General features: G+C 43.0%; 1 protein-coding gene, 1 long non-coding RNA gene and 1 other non-coding gene across 3 annotated transcripts; all 3 read right to left on the reverse strand.

Moving 5' to 3' along the window:
- Positions 1-714: 714 nt before the first annotated feature.
- Positions 715-18179, reverse strand: LOC143276802 (large ribosomal subunit protein eL19-like). Its single transcript, XM_076581451.1, has 5 exons — positions 18058-18179; positions 14599-14705; positions 10046-10289; positions 9379-9489; positions 715-894 (listed from the first exon to the last, which is right to left on the reverse strand). The coding sequence occupies exons 1-5, from the start codon at positions 18060-18062 to the stop codon at positions 768-770; spliced, it is 594 nt and encodes a 197-aa protein (XP_076437566.1). The 5' UTR covers positions 18063-18179; the 3' UTR covers positions 715-767.
- Positions 2366-4034, reverse strand: LOC143276803 (uncharacterized). The gene is made up of 2 exons (XR_013053638.1): positions 3111-4034; positions 2366-2598 (listed from the first exon to the last, which is right to left on the reverse strand). It is a non-coding gene; the product is annotated as an uncharacterized LOC143276803 (long non-coding RNA).
- On the reverse strand, positions 9194-9260 carry LOC143277276 (small nucleolar RNA U54). Its single transcript, XR_013053720.1, has one exon. It is a non-coding gene; the product is annotated as a small nucleolar RNA U54 (small nucleolar RNA).
- Positions 18180-19722: the final 1543 nt, after the last annotated feature.

Below are 19722 nucleotides of genomic sequence, written 5' to 3' on the forward strand. Positions count from 1 at the left end.
CCCAGAGATGCCACCAGAGGTGGTGTAGGAGGTGGAGGTGGTCTGGAGTCAACCAGAGGGAGCAGAGGGGGTGGAGGAGGTGGAGGGTTAGCATTGCTGAGAGAGCCCGAGGTAGATAGCCCTGGAGTGACCACCGATCGATTGCAATTTTAGCTTGATCACCAAAACGAGCCAAGTAAGTTTGTGACATGTTAGAATTCATCATCAAACACAAGGCAAGAGTGTCAAAGAACCAACAGAGATGCAGAAAATGCAAAATAGCTGTATGAAGAGAACAGGAGCAGGAGTTAAGATGGCTGCCGGAAAAAAGAGGGTGCTTGCCTGGGATACATAGGGGAGGTAACCTACTCCTGGGAGGTTATCAACCATAGCCACTTCTGTTTTCTCTGCATGGGCAGATAGTAGTTTGCACAGGGCAGGAATCAGACCACCTGCTGGAGTCGCTAGTGGGTCTTGGTAAATTATGTGTAGTTAAACTTGCTATTTAGCAAAGTGAACAGCTAAGTGAGGAAATACAACGAAGAGGGGGATGACAGTAAATGATGAAAATCTTTCTCAACATATTCAATACCCAAGTCCCATATTTCTACTCCTATTTGTTTTTGCAATGTTTTGTACTTTCTGAGTGTAAAGCATAGTCCCAATAAAACATCCACTCTCTCAGACGTGCTTTCAATCACTCACTCATTTTTAATCACACACACACACTAGAAGTACATCATATATAAACCGACAGTTTATTACACCAACAGAATAGCTGACACAGCTTATTTCTTTGAAGACTCTTCCTCCTTGGCAAATGACTTGAGCATTTCCTGCTTCTTCTGTGCAATCCTCTCCTCTCGCCTCCTGCGAGCCTCCTTGACCTTGGTACGACGAGCCTCTGCCTGATCACTGTAACACCCAGTTAGTATACTTAGTATTTTCTTATATCTGGTTTGTGTAATGAAGTCGAGACTAATGCAACTGATTCTGTGTCATTAACCCTTTCCATTCTCAGCCTGAGCACTACAAAGAAAGGGACTCTTGATAAACTTCCAGGTGAGTTACTGACAAATACTTAACATTTTCAAGCACTTTTTAGCAAGTTTTATTGTGTATATAGCAATAAAGTTATTTTTTTCTAAAAGGACCCTTGATAAACTTCAAAGTGATTTACTGACAAAACTTATTATTTTCAAGCACTTTTAAACAAGTTTTTTTTAATTATGATTTTATCTACAAAAACCACCTCATACCACTTAGTTTCAGTCTCAGTCTCTCAAGGAGGCGTCACTGCGTTCGCACAAATCCATATACACTACACCACATCTGCTTGGCAGATACCTGACCAGCAGCATAACTCAGTAACTTAGTAAGGCCTTGGGTGCATGCATAAATGTTTGTGTACCTATCTGAGTGGATTTCTTCTACATAATTTTGCCAGAGGACAATACTCTGGTTGCCATGGATTCTTTTTCAGTGCGCCAAGTGCATGCTATACACAGGACTTCGGTTTATCATCATATCCAAACAACTAGATGCTCAATTCGATTTTCCAGTCAAACCTGGGAGAAAGGGGAAGAGCAGGATTCAAACCCAGACCCTCACTGACTCTGTATCGGCAGAGTCTTAACCATTCTACCACCTTCCTCTTCATATCACTCACAAGTATTAAGGGGGGACTTGGCGTGCATTTTTCTAGTATTTTTGTATCTCGACTTCTACTAAAGCTATTGCCATGAAATTTTGCACATAGACAGCAAAGTGGATTTGGAGCTAGAATACAAAGTTTCAAATGTTCATGTTACATAGAAATAATTTTATGATTTTTTTTCATGTTTTTGTGCTGTCGAAAACACGTACGTCTGCTCCTCCTCTACAGTTTGCAAAGTTAGGTAGTATTGAAGCTAAAATCATAATCAATACAAAGGACATGAATAGAAGAGTGCAATAGACATAAATTAGTATGTATAAATGTACATAAATGTAAATACCATCGCCAAGACTTTGGAGAAAACTGACAAATGTAAATAATTATTTTTAACCTAATATAACACTAAAACTGTCCAAGATCCATACTTTCTAATGGTTTCATTGCACTCAGAAGCCATTTTTCCATCTATATGCAAAATTTCAAGGCAATAGCTGTTGTAGAACTTGTACAGTAAAGGAGGACAGTACATACGTATGGAATAAAAAGTCGTTTTGAGAAATTTGACTCCAAAGATAGAATTTAATGTGGACAAATGAAAGGAACAATTTTCAATAGTATTACTATCATTTTCCAATAATTGTCAAGTATGATAGCTTGTCAAGACATTCTGTACAGTTTTTTCTATGTGGCACTGGAAATCAAACACTCAGAACTGCCCAGGCCCATACATCTCCCCTTCTCTTTCTTGTCTTTCCTGGCGTTCCATGCGTCGCACCATCTCTATTTTCTTTCTCTTCTCTTTCTCCTTTTCTGATGATTTTCTGCTGGATTTCACCACCCTGGCAGTGTCCTCTTTCAAAACAAAGTCACCCAGAGTGCTTCCTCCCACAAGTTCCAGTTCCAGCATCACATCCAGCAGGGCCGAGGACCCTTTGTTGACCTCCCTCAGTCACCCTCAGGCTCTGAAACACATGATAAATTACACTTTTTTTTGCACAGCTTCATACATTTGTAACATATACACACATCTGTACAAGCAGTCTTACACACACACACACACACACTAAACAAACACATAACCTGAAACACACACATGGAATATACACATCTCATACACATACACAATGAACAAACCCATAACCTGAAACATATTCAAACACACAGAATAATCACACACACAAACACACTATGAATAAACACATAACCTGAAACACACACTAATACACTGAACACACTCACAGCCACACACACACACACACACACACTGAATAAACACAACCTGGAACACACACACATTGATTGAATAAACACATAACCTCTCACACACACCCCATGACACACACACAGCCCCACACCCACCCCCTCACACCACATCTAATTCAATCTCTCTCCTCTCACACTTCACAAGGACCAGGAAGAAGTATGAATGATAAAGAAAACGAAAAATAAACAAAGAAATCAACGATCGACTTACCGGTTCTTTACATTCTGGACACAATGCACCACTGGAAGCGATGAGAGACTGAAGGCAGCTCAGGTTCATGATGATGTTGAGATCGTCACTTCTCACTTCTTCTACAGCTTTCTCTTCCAGTCTTTGTTTTTTGCTGGGTCCAGACTCATCTTCTTCTTCACTAGAATCAGACACTGCCTTCTTTTTTGAGAAAAGGTCCTTTTTTTTTCTTTGAAGTAGAGGACGGGTATTCCATAGCAGACGACGTTGATGGAGTCGGCTCACAGGTTGTCGATTCGACCTCAGTTTGCTGTGATTGGCGGCTGGCTTTTCCACATTTCCCTTTTCTCTTCTTTGTACCAAACTTATGGAGTACTCTAAACTTCGTTCCAAACTTTCTTGGCATTGTAAAAAAGCAAAACTGTGCCTAAAACTGACAAAATGAATGTCCTAGTTCGCTCACTTCGAAACCGACGCTATGAACCAAGATGGCCGATGACTGGAGTTTCGGCCAATCAGAATCATGGATTTACCCTCGTGACAGCTTAGGCCCAATCAACGGGTTATACACTGTTGTTGGGTGAGCCATTTCGTGCTTCGCGGAGCTCTCGCACTGAGGTTGTTTGCATATGAAATTAGGTTGACCGGAAAGAGCGTATGTTTAGCTTTCAAACGAGCGGTCACACACCTCAATTGGTAAAATGAAAGTGGTGGTTGCTAGGGTCTGAAGATAGCGATTTTTGTGATTCGACTTCGATTTCCGATAAATATTTGAGGCCACCTACATTAAAAAAAGTACAATTACACACACTTTTATGCAAAATTATAGCAAAAGACACCCAAAAAGTGTTTGTAGATATATTATTCTTTCAAAATTTACAATAACCCCAAAACACATTTTCTAGTGATTTTTCATCAAAAATGCACGCCAAGTCCCCCCTTAAACAAAATGTTCTTGAATTCAAAGCCCATCACTTTCATTTACTCTGTTTAAGTGGGGTTATTTGTTGATTTTTTTTATTTTTGTTTTTTTGGTGTGTGTTTTTTTTTCTTTTTTTTTCAACCATACAATTAAGTGTTCTGTTTGCAAAGGCTCTGGATAGCGTACATCATATGATGGAGTCGCCCGTCGGTCCGTCAGATGAGTAGGCAGGAACACTTATCTGTCGGTGTGTGTCCTCATATGGGAGAAGAGGCTGATTCTGGATGCACAGCACTTCCCACAGGTGTTGCAAGGGAAAACGTCTCCAGAAGTTGAGCCCTGCTTCCTTCGCTCACGCTTCTCTGCGTTCTTTTGTTTTCAAACGTCTTATGCCACTAGAGCACAGCATCCTCCAGCGAGAGCAGTCAAGGGCATCAGTTTCCCAGGAAGCGATGTCTATGTCACAGGCTTTGAAGTTTGTCTTCAAGGTGTCCTTGAAGTGCTTGCAGGGTCTTCCAAGTTCACGGTGGCCTTCCTTCAGCTGACCATACGAAAGCATCTTTGGGATCCTGCTGTCTGTCATGTGGAAGTGTCCTGTCCAGCGTAGCTGGCACTGGATCAGCAAGCTTTCGATGTTGGGCAGGCCGCTCCTCTCTAGGACCTGAAGTTTGGAGACCCTGTCTTGCCACTTTATGCCGAGGATCTTTCGTAGGCATCTCTGGTGAAACTGCTCAAGTTGCTGAATGTGACGGTGATACATCGTCCATGTTTCACAGCAGTACAAGGTGGTCAGCACAACAGCTCTGTAGGTTTTCATCTTGGTGTTGAGCCTGATGCCTTTGTTGTTCTACAGCCTGTTGTTGAGTCTGCCAAAGGCGGAGCTGGCCTTGGCGATGCGCAGCGTCACTTCTATCAAGGGCTCCGTTGCTGCATAGGGTGTTGCCCAGGTAGCAAAACTTGTCCACTGACTTGATCTCTATGTCATCGATCTCTGTGTCATCGATCTTGATTGCAGGTGGGGGGAGGGAGGCACTGGCGTTCTGTGAGCTAGCTGGTTGGTACATGGACTCAGTCTTGCTGAGGCTGATGGTGAGTCCAAAGTGCCTGCAGGAGGTTGAGAACCTGTCCATAATGAACTGCATGTCCTCATGGGTGTGTGCAGCAAGCGCGCAGTCATCAGTGAAGAGGAACTCTCTCAACAGTGCCTCAAACACCCTGGACCTGGCATGGAGTCACCATAAGTTGAAAAGTTTGCCATCTGTGTGAAACTAAACGTAGATGCCCCAGTCACAGTCTTGGAAGGCATCAATCAGCATGGCAGAGAAGAGAATGGAGAACAGTGTGGGTGCCAGGACGCAGCCCTGCTTCACTCCATTTACCACAGGGAACGGATCTGACATGTCAGTATTTTCCTGTACTCTTGCCTGCATGCCATCGTGGAATGATGCAATCAGCTGGATTAGGCTCTCTGGGCAGCCAAACTTTAGGAGGATCTTCCACAGACCACGGTGGTTCACTGTGTCGAAGGCCTTAGTCAGGTCTACAAGGACCAAGTGGAGCTCCTTGTTCTGCTCACGGCACTTCTCTTGCATCTGGCGTACGGCAAACACCATGTCACATGTTCCCCTGCCTGAGTGGAAGCCACACTGTGCTTCAGGGATGACTGTGTTGGAGACGTGATCTACCAGTCTGTTCAGTATGATGCGGGCGAGGATCTTGCCGGCGATGCAGAGGAGAGAGATTCCATGGTGGTTATCGCAGGATGTTTTGTCTCTCTTTGTAAATGTGGACAACTGAAGCATCCTTGAAATCCTGGGGGACCTCCCCTCTCTTGCAGATAGACTTGAACAGGGCTGTCAGCTTGTCTGTCAGCACCTCACCTCCATACTTGTAGATGTCAGCCTGGATTCCATCTGCTCTTGGTGCTTTTCCTGACGTCAGCTTCAGGGCCTTCTGGGTCTTGGCCTTGGTGGGAGGGGCAGCTAGCGATTCACTGACTGGTAGCTGTGGGAGGGTTGCAATTACCTCGTCGGATATGGACGAGTCCCTGTTGAGGAGGGTGTTGACGTGCTCTGCCCAGCAGGCAAGGATGTCTTTCTTGTCTGTCAGGAGGGTGGTCTGGTCCAAGGACGGACAGGGGTTGATCCTGTGACTCTCATCCCATACACAGCTCGGAGGCCATCATGGAGGGTCTTCTCATGTCATGAGCATCAGCAGCAGACTGAAGCTCTTCAGACTTTCTCTCCCACCACGCAGCCTCTTCTGTATGATCTGCTTGGTTTGCAAGAACTGGTTCTCCTTCCTCTGGCAGTCTTTATCGGAAATGTGATCCTGATGCCATATATGCAGTGTTCAGGAGCTTGGAGATTCCGGAGTCATTCTCATCAAACCAGTCTTTGTGGCTCCTCTGTACAAAGCCGAGAGTGTCAGCTGCTGCTGTATACACAGCGTCTCTAAAGGTGCTCCATACCTCTTCAACATCAGTCGATGCAGGAATTTCTTGGAGAGCTACTTGGATTTGCTGCTGCAGCACATCCTTGATGATAGGGAGGCGGTGGATGTTCAGCTTCCTAGAGGGGGTTTCTGCCTGGCTGGTTGGAGCTTGCATGCAAGCCTATGTTCATCTTGCTGTGTACCAGGCAATGGTCCGACCAACAGACTGCTCCTCTCATGCAGTGTGTAATGGAAACATCACCTCTGTCCCTCTGCTGGACAATCACATAGTCCAGCATGTGCCATTGCTTGGAGCGGGGGTGCATCCATGAGTTCTTGTACTTGTCCGCTTGTTGGAAGAGGGTGTTGGTGATGGTCAGTCCATGCTGCGCACAGATTGAGAGCAAAAGCAGTCCGTTGGGAGTTGCACTTGCCAGTGCCATGCTGTCCTAGGACTTTTGGCCATGAGAAGTTCACGCCAAAGCGGGCACTGAAATCCCCAAGGATGACAAGCCTGTCCTTTCTGTCTACTGCTGAAAAGGTGCAGCTGAGCTCCTCGTAGAAAGCTTCTTTGATGTCATCAGGGTTGGTCATCGTCGGGGTATAGCAGCTGATGACTGTAGAGAAGCGGGGCATAGCAGCTGATGACTGTGGAGAAGCGATCCTTGGACAGCTTCAGATGCAGGGTCATCAGCCTATCGTTTATCCCACATGGAAGGCTGTCAAGCTGTTGTGCAAATTTGGTTCGTATGGCAAAGCCCACGCCTGAGGTTCTTGGGGTGCCATCTGGTTTCCTAATGCAGTAGGTGTAGCCCCCTCCAACTTCCTCCATCTGGGTTTCACCGGCAAACCTGGTTTCGCTCAGGGCTGCTATGTCCACCTGCTAGCGATCAAGCATTCTAGCAATGAGCGCTCTGGTCTGTCATTTCTGTCCAGAAGGATGCGAACATTCCAGGCACCCAGAGTCAGGGCATGACTCCTGGTTCTTTTCTTCTGTTGTTTTCGACCGCTAGTTTTGGATGTCCAAGTAGGTGTGGTTTCCTGCTAGGTACAAGGCGAGGCAGGCTTTGTTTTGGGATCCTTTTATCTCCCCTTCCCAATGTGGGGAGAGCAGTGCTGTCCTAAAAAGGGCTGCTCTGACACTGTGGGAGGATACGGGCGCCGCATCTGCCCCAGTCTATGGTGGACAACCATCACCCCACAGCCGCCTGCATGCAGAGTCATGACTAGGAACTGCCAGCGGCATCCTCTGCCTGTCCCCATTACCACTTCTCCATTGCCACAGGTCGGCTAGCTCGTCGTTCCGACATTAGCCTGGTTGCCTGACCAGCACAGGTGACTTTTTTTTTTAGTGAGGAGTTGTGCAGTCCCTTCCCCACTCTCTCACCTACCGACGCTCACAGTTCCACAGGTGCAGATACTGCCATGTGTAGGATGGCCTCGGCAGGTGCAGGTTTTTTCTTCAGAGCTCCATCTCCTAGGAGGACTTCCAGTCAAGGATAAGAGCTCCCCCTGCCCTTTGGTCATCCTCTCCCGCCTTCACAGCCATTGGGAAAGGAAGTGGGTGTGACCAAATGGGGGTCAGAGAATTCTTGTCACCGATTACTGCCTTGGTTTGGACAACCCACAGTTTTCATGAAACTCAGGGTTGAAGGTGCATATGACAGGAAAAATTTGTTTTATTTTTTTCAGTTTTGTTACTGACCAGATGACAAACTTGATCACACAGAAAGCAAATTGGCACGTACAGCAGATTATTTTTGTCTCCCGAAGTACAGCATAGATTGAGTAAGTGCCACCAAAGAGCTTCTCCCTCAGTAGAGGAAACTTCTTTGGTGTTACAAAGCTTGACTGCGCAGTTTCTGAGGATATGATTGACCCTTTATGTTGGCAGAACCCACATTGGTCATTGCTGCGTCAGTTATTCACTTACATAGCCCAACACTCGGCTTATATCACAGATTGACAAAAATTTACATCTGGGCCAACAGCAAAGTGAGAGCTGTATTATCAATGGTTTCTCCAGTCAAAGGGAAATCAGTTACAGCTTAGACTTTTGTGAAGGATTATGACTCTCAAACTAGGAGGCAAAATTGCACTGGCTCCTAGTGCTGCAGCCTTGTGGGCTGGTTGACCTTTGGGAACCATCCCAATGCCGACTGTCCTAAAACCCTCATGGCCGAGAGAGTGGAGATGTAACTTGGGCAAGAAACTCTTCACTATAATCAAATTCTAGCCCAGATAGTCGGAACAGCAGTTGCCTCTTCTGCTGTTCTGATGGTCATAGTCGGACACGACTGACTATCATCAAAAATGTGTGATCTGTTGTTGTTGTTTTTTTAAAACTGACAACAAGCATGCCATTCCAAGCTGTATTCTGTTGGTTTTCATTTTAGATGTCATTCTATGACGGTGGAAATAGACCTTTCTCCGTTTCTGTTGCACAAAACATCATTATCTTCACTTTGAAATGCCTATCTACAAACAAAAAAAACAAAAACAAAAGAAAGGAAACAGCAAAGATTCAGATTCCTCATTCATTTTCCTTTACGAAATACATTCACTTTCAAATGGCTCCATTAACAACTTATTTCAGTTACTTGAAGTTAAATAATCATGTGTATATACATTTTAAAATGAAGCATTGCCATCAAAGATTCATGGTTAAAACTAAAACTGCTCTGGTTTAATTATTAAAAGTGCTTTTGTTTTGATGTTTGTATTTTCTACCATAAAGGTTTTAAAGTTACACAGACTCTGAATAGCGTATAACAAACAAACATGGTGTTTCTTGAGCAATTTTGTCTTCATTGCCTTGTGCAACTTTTACATACTATTGTAATGTGCATTCTAGAAGACCCCCTTATCTATAAATTATTTCCAAAATACAGAAAAAGGGAAATTTTACCCTGTGGCAAGCTGAATGAGACATACCTGAGCAGCTTGGTCCTAGCCTTCTCTGCCTTCCTCTTGTGGATGAATTCCATCAAGATACGCTTGTTCTTGAAGCCGTTACCCTTGCTCTTCAGGTATAGCTCATGGTACCTGACATACAACATGCAATCACAATACGTAAGTAAATTACACAACAAGAAAGTATTACTAACACAAAAAATATAACATGACAAGAAAGTATAACCGAAACAAATACTCCAAACAAAATTTGAATTAAAAAAGCTTTTCTTTAATAACAAGAAATAATAAGAAACTGGTGATACTTAATGCATTCATTTTCAAACTGTATCAAAAATGGGGAGTTTGTATTGTGCTCCCAGTTTGTCAACTGATAAAAAATAAGCCTACTGGTTTGTTCTGTTTGGCCAAGATTTTTCCTGTGAGTAAAAGGTTTCATCTTGGAACAAAACAAAAAGTTAGGAAAACAGGAAGCAATCACATAAAATTCTGCCAATCCAGACAAACACTACTTATGTAAAAAGACCTCTCAATAAACAAAAAACAAAATTAGGTGAGAGGTCTGTAAATACATTACATACAGCTGAATCACCATTTTACCAAACACCACTTCTTTTACCCCTGAACAGATCCCAGCTCTTCCCTTAACATCAGAGAGAAAATGAAAAAAAAAGAGAGACAAACTTACAGGTGCTTGTCAATCTTTTTGGCTTCCCTGTACTTGCGCAACAGATTCCTCAGCACACGCATACGGCGGATCCACAGGATTTTCACGGGCATACGGGCATTGGCTGTACCCTTGCGTTTGCCATGGCCCATGTGACGTCCCTTGCGGCGAGCCTCAGCGTTCTTCCGTACACGTGCACGGGAGTGCACCTTGACAGGCTTTCGGATAATGAGACCATCCTTGATAAGTTTACGGATGTTCTGACCTGAAAATCCCCAAGATTTCTTTCTTAAAGTGCCCATCCCCCATTTGCGGACACATTATACAATTTTCTTAAAATTTACATTAAATACTAACAACAATGAATTTTACACCAATCACCTGCTGGAGAAAATCATGTCTCTCCAAGAATGCACCCATGAAATCCTTAAACACTTAAAACTCGCTATTACCATAGAACTTCGAAGGGTACTTCAAACTCGGGTCAACCTTCAGGACTTTTTATTAAAGCAATTAAGGTCTGGACCATACGACAAGGCCTGTCTGTACTCTGCTTATTCTGTTACGTAACACCCCAGTATCTACCATGCCAAAAATCTAAAGACATGCAGATTTATCAACTGAAATGTTGCTAACATTCATAATCTTTATGACTCAAACTCCACATCAGTGACATATAATCAACAAATCTACATGTATACTATACACGTTATGTATTTTACTGAAAAAATGGTTCCTCATGACGAAACTGATTCCTGAAGGGTCTCCAAATTAAAATATTCAGTTATGATCTAGCACTGCTTGTAGGGATTGTTGGTCTCTTTTTTCTTCTGCCTGATCCCCACTTAATGGTGGGGTGAGAAAAGAGGTGTGCACAGGCAGAAGACCTTGAAGGGCTGAAAGGGTTAATTACAATAAATAACTGATCTCTGCCTTTGGTGACTTTAACGCGAGAGAGTTGGTTGTGACAGCACCTCCTGGGAAGGTGTGATTGGGAAGCTTGGGGTTGGTAACTGTAACAGCAATGGTCTACTACTTCTCCAGACATGTGCCGAGCACGACCTTCTTATCACAAACACCGTCTTCTGCCTCCCTACCTGTAACAGGACATCATGGATGCATCCTCGCTCTGGGCATTGGCATCTCATCAACTTTGTCATCGTCAGGAAGAGGGACAGGCAGGACGTACGAGTCACGAGGGCCATGTGCAGCGCCGAGTGCCGGACAGACCACCGCCTTATCGTCTCCAAACTCAATCTCCGCATCCAGCCCAAGAGACGGCCTCAGGGCATGAAAGCACCCAAATGCCTGAATGTCAACAAGCTGGAGCTAGGCAACATCAAGCAGAGCTTTGCTGACACACTGGAGGAACGCCTTGAGTCCACCTTGCTGGACAACCAGAATGTGGAGGCAGCATGGGGCACACTGCATGAGAGTGTACAACACTGCCATGGAGTGCCTGGGGCCTTCTGCCAGGAAGCACAAAGACTGGTTTGATTAGAACTGCAATGAGATCAAGCAGCTGCTAGAAGACAAATGCCAAGCCTACAGATCCCACATTGAAGATCCCAAGTCACAGTCAAAGAAAGACATACTGAAGAGCGCACATAGCACCATCCAGCTGAAGCTGCAGCAGATGCAGGATTCCTGGTTGAGCAACAAAGCTGATGAGATCCAGGGCTTTGCAGACAGAAACGACATGAATTTCTGTAACGGCCTGAAAGAAGTCTACGGTCCCACCACCTCCAGATCTGCTCCATTCCTCAGTGCTGATGATTCTACCCTAATCACTGACAAGGACGGGATCCTTGAGAGATGGGCTGAACACTTTGACAGCGTACTGAACCACACTTCCACCATCAATGATGAAGCCATCGACCAACTTCCCCAGGTGCCAGTCTGAGTCGTTGGATGCCATTCCAACTTTGGAGGAGACCCAGAGAGCTATCCGTCTGCTATCCAATGGCAAAGCCCCTGGCTCAGACTCCATTCCAGCTGAGGTCTACAAAGAAGGTGGTATGGCGCTTACTGAGAAGCTTCATCAGCTGTTCCAGCTCATCTGGCAGCATGAGGCAGTTCCACAGGTCGAGACTATCGACATGGTGTTTGCTGCCAGGCAGCTCCAGGAGAAGTGTCAGGAACAGAACGCCGACCTTTACTCCACCTATGTCGATCTGACCAAGGCCTTCGATACTGTTAGCAGAGATGGCCTTTGGAGAATCATGGCGAAGTACGATGTCCCAGAAAATTCATCACCATCATACAGCAACTACACGATGGGATGCTGGCCCGAGTCCAAGACAACGGAGAGACTTCAGAACCATTCCCTGTCTCCAACGGAGTCAAGCAAGGGTGTGTTCTTGCCCCCACTCTGTTCAGTCTCATGTTTTCAGCCATGCTGACAGATGCCTTCAGAGACGCTGATGTAGACAGTGGCATCAGGTACTGCACAGATGGCTCACTCTTCAACCTCAGGAGGCTTCAAGCAAAAACCAAGGTGAGGACAGACACCGTCAACGACTTCCTGTTTGCTGATGACTGCGCTCTCAACGCTGCCTCTGAAGCTGACACGCAACACAGCGTCGACAAGTTCTCTGCTGCCTGTGACAACTTTGGCCTCACAATCAGCACAAAGAAGACTGAGGTGATGCACCAGCCAGCTCCAGGAAAGCCTTTCGTTGAACCAAACATCTTCATCAACAGGCAACAATTGAACGCGGTGGACAAATTCACATACCTGGGCAGTACACTCTCTCGCACAGTTGTCATCGACGACGAGATGAATGCCAGATTTGCCAAAGCCAGTGATGCCTTCGGCAGACTCCATAAGAACGTTTGGAACAGGAGAGGCATCACCCTGGAGACGAAGCTCAAAGTATACAAGGCAATAGTACTCACCACACTGCTCTATGGATGTGAATCACGGACGGTCTACAAACGCCACGCCAAAAAGCTGAACCACTTCCACACCACCAGCCTCAGAAAACTTCTCGGCATAAAGTGGCAAGAGAAGATCCCTGACGCACAGGTGCTCACTCGTGCAAACTTGCCCAGCATCTACATCATCTTGATGCAGGCCCAGCTGTGCTGGGCAGGCCATGTAGTTCGCATGCCAGACCACCGGCTCCCCAAGAAACTGCTGTACGGCAAACTCCAACATGGCAAGCGCTCCCATGGAGGCCAAAAGAAGCGCTTCAAAAACACTCTGAAAGCTTCTCTGAAGGCCTTCAACATCAGCCACGACACATGGGAGCTGAATGCAATGGACAGACCAAAGTGGCGTTCAGCTGTCCACAAAGGCGCCAAATCCTGTGAGGCCAACAGAATCGCTGCAGCAGAGCAACGCAGACAGGCCAGGAAAAGCAGTGCCAGCAAGTCCCCGACAGCCGCCACCATCCCCTGTCCACACTGCGTCAGAACCTGCCCAGCACGGATTGGCCTGACCAGTCATCTGCGCACCCACAGAGCCCAACCCACCCACCCCCAGGATGACTAGATGATGGTCCTCGTCGATCCCGACTGACGAACCACACTTGAATGTAAATGCTGTATGCTTTGTTTCACTTTTAAATCTTATTTCATTTGATTTTATTAATTTATCATTGATTTTATCATTCACTGATCTTTGTTAGTTTATCAACTTGTGTTACTGCTGGCCGTTTCATTTAGGTAGGGTTCCCCACCCCACCCCCCATGATCATTTTCCTCCTTTCTGATGTGATTTTTCTTTCCTTTGTCTTTTTATTCTATTATTTCTTTTCTTTTCCAATTTCTCATTATCTGTCAATGGCTTTCTCTAGCTTTTTCAAAGCCATACAACATAGAAACATAAACATAATGGTATCACACATACTACAGTGTCTGAAAGAGAAAAACTGGGTCAAGTCTCTTTCTCTCTGTCTATCTGTGGCAGCACTATAATCATGCAAGTACAATGTGTATGTGGATACTTGGTCTTAACACCTGGTTTCTATCTTTTTTCTGACAATTTTTTTTTCTAAGATGTAGATCTGTTTCAAAAATAAGTTCAAGATTTTTACATCTAGCGATTTAAGTTTGGAGATAGTAAGCCAAGCAACCAATAACATGATGTTTAGATTGTATACTTACGAATTTGATAATACGTCTGATCTAGCTGCTATCTTCTCATTCACTCTAATCCAGAAAGCGGTGAGTTTGAGACACGTTTAGAAGGTATGTTCAAAGTAGTCAATTTCTTGGCACTAAATGACTAATGACATTTGTTAGTGTCATGTTTTTCATTTCATTTTCAATCATAATTGAATACTTTGTGGATGGGAGGATTGAGGTTGTACTATCACTGATATTTATCAATACAGCATATAATTGGGATCAATACTGATGCTTTGCACAATGTTTTATTTATTTAGAGAATTCAGCAGTGAAGAATGGAGTAAACTGTTTTAAGCATATATGCAGAAGGGCTTGTTCAGGTTGACAGTAATGCTGTTTATGTTACTGTCTGAGGAAATACCTTTGTAATCAATGCACACATTACCATTTTGATTGAGTCCCTCCACACATCCCACCATGTCAATCCACTTTATACTTACGTGAGTTGGCATTGGCGATCTCATTTGTCTCATTAGGGTCCAGCCAGACTTTATTTTTTCCACATTTCAACACGGCTGCTGATAGTCGCTTCTGCAGACGCAGAGTACTGAAAATACAAAAAGGGCAGATATTGAGACATATCTAACTGACCACACATCCAACACCCCCCCCCCCACCCCACCAATAAAAAACCAAAAAAAATCTAAATTTAAAATGAGTACATGAGTGTTAGTGTGTGATAAACAATTGTTAATCCAGCAATGCTGAGCTGAAGCAGCTGATGATTGGCTATTGTTCTGACTGTGTGAGCAGTAAAATAAAATTCCATATTGCATAAAAACTAACAATAAGGAAAAAGCACGGAAGCAAGGCAGAACAGATAATACTAGTGAAAGACAGTACAATGTGAGATTGGTAATACTTTGTTTTGGGCAAGCATGAATAATGTCAGATCATTTTAGTGATGAAGAGGGCAAATGTCTCATTCCTTTTTCATTGGTAAAGTAAGTGTCCAATACACTTCTTTGTCAACTAGGAAATCATGTGTGACATACTTCAGTGACAGGTCTATCCTCCCCATATCATGTATATGCGACCTTATCGTGGCAATTTCAGCGAATGTCTTTGCTTTTAACAAACCAGGATGTGGTCTTTTGCCCACCCACCCCCACATATATATATATATATATATTACATATATCATGGGTGCAATTGCCAGAAAAAAAACAACTGAAAGGTAGGGGTCCAGGGGTCACCCAGGCCCCAGTGCTTTTTTTTTTTTTTGTTGTTGTTGTTGTTTCCCTTTCCCACAGCGCACTCGTTGTGATGATAAATCTATCTTTCGGTCTGTTCAAAACGATGCATTTCACTCTCATATCTAAATTATAAAGTCATGATAGCACTATTAGCAGTGGTCTGTGACATCACACACAACTGAGTCTCACACCAACTGCCCGATCCCTATCACGCGTCATTTTCTTCCCGTATTTGCACAGGTATGAAGTGGTTTTTCAACAGGCATTGCTGTGCCTTGTGACTGCAAGGACAGCAAAACATTTTTGGTTTTTTTCCCCCCAGTGGAAAACTTTTTTTCCAGCAGAAAATGGAGTTCCAACCACGGAATATCGCGGATCAGTGGAAAATTCCCCAGCCTGTTAGAGCTTGGTCTCTGTCTGAGGATAAGCACTATGTGTAAGTATCCATAGTTTTCATTCATTCATTCATCATCATCATATCATCATGGAAATATTCTTTCATACAAGTGGGTGTAGCGTGAATTTAACAGTCACTCTCATCAGGATCTACACAAAGCACTGAGCTTTGTGTTGATACAGGATCAATGCCACGTATGTACTAATGCAGTGGAGTTTTCATGCATACTGACTGTTGACAAATGATCAATTCGTAACAGTAAATTGTTTGGAGAATTGTTGGAGAATAGGCAATCATAACGCACTTCCCAACTATCGGCAGAATAGGTGTTCAGGTTGTAGGCTCAGCAGACTGTCAGTAGCACTAATCATCCAAAAATCCAATGTAACAGAATTCACTGCCTACTAACAGCGACACATCCAATGGTTGTGTCAATGACCAACTCAGCAACTGCATACCTAACCTGCAAGAGGATATTGATTTTACTGTGACAATGATGTAATGTACTGCTTCAATGCGCAAACATAATCAATGAACATACATATGTTATGATTTTGACTTTGAGGATTTGGAATTAACAGACTGTCATAGCCGAAAGTGTCCACAGTACATGTGTGTATCTCACAACCTTCCAGCCTAAACAATACCAATCAGTGATTACTTTCTTCAATAGAAATCACTCGTACCAATGGACGATTGTAAAGGAGCACAAACCCTCACAATAAGTTAGAAGCTGGGGCCCAGATGCTGCGGGTTACGTCGCATGGGGAAATACAGTCACTGTGTCAAAAACTGCCACTGTCACCACAGTGTCGGGATCCCCATTTCGGGCTCAATTGGGCCTGATGCACCTGAAGGCGTTGTTGTCTCGAAGTTATTACGACACAAGGGGTTTAAACTTTACTGGGATTTAATTACAAACACATACACACGCAAATAGAGACAATGTCAATGTACTTTAAATGATACTATAAAATAATATATATCAACAGCCATGTTTCAACTTCAAGCCATTGTGCAACCACGACCAAAACATAGCCTTTGGTTTGTCTACTTATTACTTGGATTTGAATTAGCGGGTTAGTAAGTTTGGGGAGTGGAGGGGGTATTAAGGGAAATAGTTAGGCCCCACTGCTGTTTTGGTTGTCAGTATATCCGTGTGAGTGAGTGAATAAAGTGTGGTATTATGTACAAATTCTTGGTGTTGGCTGCATTTAATTGAGCGTGCGAGGATCCGGAGACCCATTTTTCTTAAATTTTCTTTTATTAGATTGCGCGGGGCCTGTCGGGTTGTAGGTGGGTCCTCAACCTCGACCGGTCACGTGACAATTGTCTACTTATTACTTGGATTTGAATTAGCGGGTTAGTAAGTTTGGGGAGTGGAGAAGATTTATTTTTTGAAATTAGGTATTTATTGCACTCCCTATTTGTGAAGGGTACAAATGTTGATTTTTGTTGGATACCATCCCACACTGGATTCCGTTATAACGACCAAGCAGATAGGGCAGCAAAAAGGGGAGCAAAAAATCATATAGATAGTATAAAAGTATATTGCCCATTGTCATACAAGGAAATAAGCGATATACTAGAAAGAGACTTTTATAGGTGCTTGAATTCAAGTCTAAAACCTCGTCAGTTGACTCTCTCAGACTTTGGTCCGATTCGCAGACCAATTCTGAGCTTAACTCTCAGACTATTATCAAATTCATTACGGACCAAGTATTGTTCTAATGTCAAGTGTATATGCTTTAATAACCTGACAATTGAGCATATAATTTTTCACTGTAGCTTGATGAAGCCTTTTGTACACGAAAGTGTGTCTTCACAAGTGACTGAGAACGTTGATGTTTTTGACTTTTTGCATTCATTATCAGTTGTTTCGCTTGTCAGTTTAACGACTTCTCTTTTACGAAGTCCTTTAAGTAATTTCCTGTAACTGTATTTAGAGGGTTTTTGTTTGTTTGTTTGTTTGTTTTGTTTTTCTTTCAAATTTCACCCACATTTTTACCCTCATTTGCCCAGTTTCCCCAAACCCTCCATTCATCCACATCTCCCACCCCTTCTAACTGATAATACTCAGATGTATTCATAAATACTTTTACAAAATGTCTTCAATCACCGATATGTGTGACGGGACATTAAACAAAAATTCCTTCCTTCCTTATTACTTGGATTTTAAAAAATGTGAATGCACACGTAATAAATGTACAGCAGACCCCAAAACTCCATAGTCACTTCAACATTTTATAAAGCCACACACAAAAACAGAAATATAACAAACAATAATAATGAAGAAGGGTAATAACCTCATGGTCACTTCTTGTCAAGTCCAATCGTAGAAAGGAAGTTCACTTTGCTTTCGTCCATTGTGGCATGCTGGGTAAATTTAAAATGATTTGAGTTGTTTTCATACATGCTAAATTCTGATGAAGTATTTACTGTTTGAAGTTTCGAAAAACTAGTACTAGAGTATCAGATAATAAAATAATAAAAAGAAAAAAAGAAAAGAAAACGAAACCTCTCAAATAATAAATCATCTTCTTACCAAAGACATTCCAAATGTTGCTGGGGTTTATGTGTGTGTGTGTGTGTGTGTGTGTGTGTGCTTCAGTTTGAGTTTCAAGGTGTCAAAACGTGCGGACTGGTCCACATACGCTACACAACATATGCTTAAAAAGAAAAGGAGTAAATGTGTGTTACATACATGAACCTGTATGAAACTAATTAGCTGGTAAGACCTTGACAGCCTACCAACGCGGGTCAGTGAGTGAGTGAGTGAGTGTGTGTGTGTGTGTGTGTGTGTGTGTGTGTGTGTGTGTGTGTGTGTGTGTGTGTGAACGTGTGTGTGATGGAGAGAGAGAGAGAAGACAGGACAAGTCAAGCCACAAGCCGAGAAGACAAGGCACCACTGGTGGTGGTGTGGGTTTTTTTGTTGTTGTTTGTTTGTTTGTTTTTTTGGTTTTTGTGTGTGTGTGTGTGTGTGTGTGTGTGTGTTTGTTTGTTTGTTTTGTTTTTGGTGGGCTTTTGTGTGTGTTTGTTTAACATAAAGTCAGTTTGATCTGTGTTAAAGAGGGAGTGAAGTATACATGCAGAACCAATTTTATAAACAACATTTAAAAGTGTAATAGGCCTCCAGTTTTTAATGTACTCCATAGGCTTATCTCCTTAATTTAGGAATGCAAATAATTAAACCTACCAGCTAGTTACTAAATAGTAGACTATTTACTAACTAGCTGGTAAGACCTTGACAGCCTACCAACGCGGGTCAGTCTGTGTGTGTGTGTGTGATGGAGAGAGAGAGAGAGAGAGAAGACAGGACAAGTCAAGCCATAAGCCGAAAAGACAAGCCAAAATTCTTTGGCTCTGAGAATAATTGATAAGCACTGGTTGTGGTGGTGTGATTGTTTTTTGACTCACTTGTGTAAACAAAGTGAGTCTATGTTTTAAGCCGGTGTTCGGTTGTCTGTGTGTGTGTGTGTGTGTGTGTGTGTGTCCGTGGTAAACTTTAACATTGACATTTTCTCTGCAAATACTTTTTCAGTTGACACCAAATTAGGCATAAAAATAGGAAAAATTCAGTTCTTTCCAGTCATCTTGTTTAAAACAATATTGCACCTCTGGGATGGGCACAAAAAAACAAATAATGAAGCCTAATTATATGCAAACTGCATTTACTGTTATATTTATATTTTTTGTATTCTCTAAACTTGGCACTTTGATCTGATATTCTGACCCAACAACAAGAGCAGTCATTATTATCATTTTTTGTTCAAACGGGAACTTCTTTTTCTAAGCATGGAAGTTTTATTTATTTTGCAAACGTTTTGGTGCAGATAGTAAAAAAGGGAAATTACTCTGTAATTATGCTAGGGGACTTAATTTGCTTTAAACTGATCTTTCTCACCTTAAACATTATATTTTGAAATTATACTCAATACATAAAAAGCTTGTGTGTTTTACTCTCAGTCACA

This window comes from Babylonia areolata, chromosome 33 (assembly GCF_041734735.1).
Source record: "Babylonia areolata isolate BAREFJ2019XMU chromosome 33, ASM4173473v1, whole genome shotgun sequence".
Taxonomy (NCBI): domain Eukaryota; kingdom Metazoa; phylum Mollusca; class Gastropoda; order Neogastropoda; family Buccinidae; genus Babylonia; species Babylonia areolata.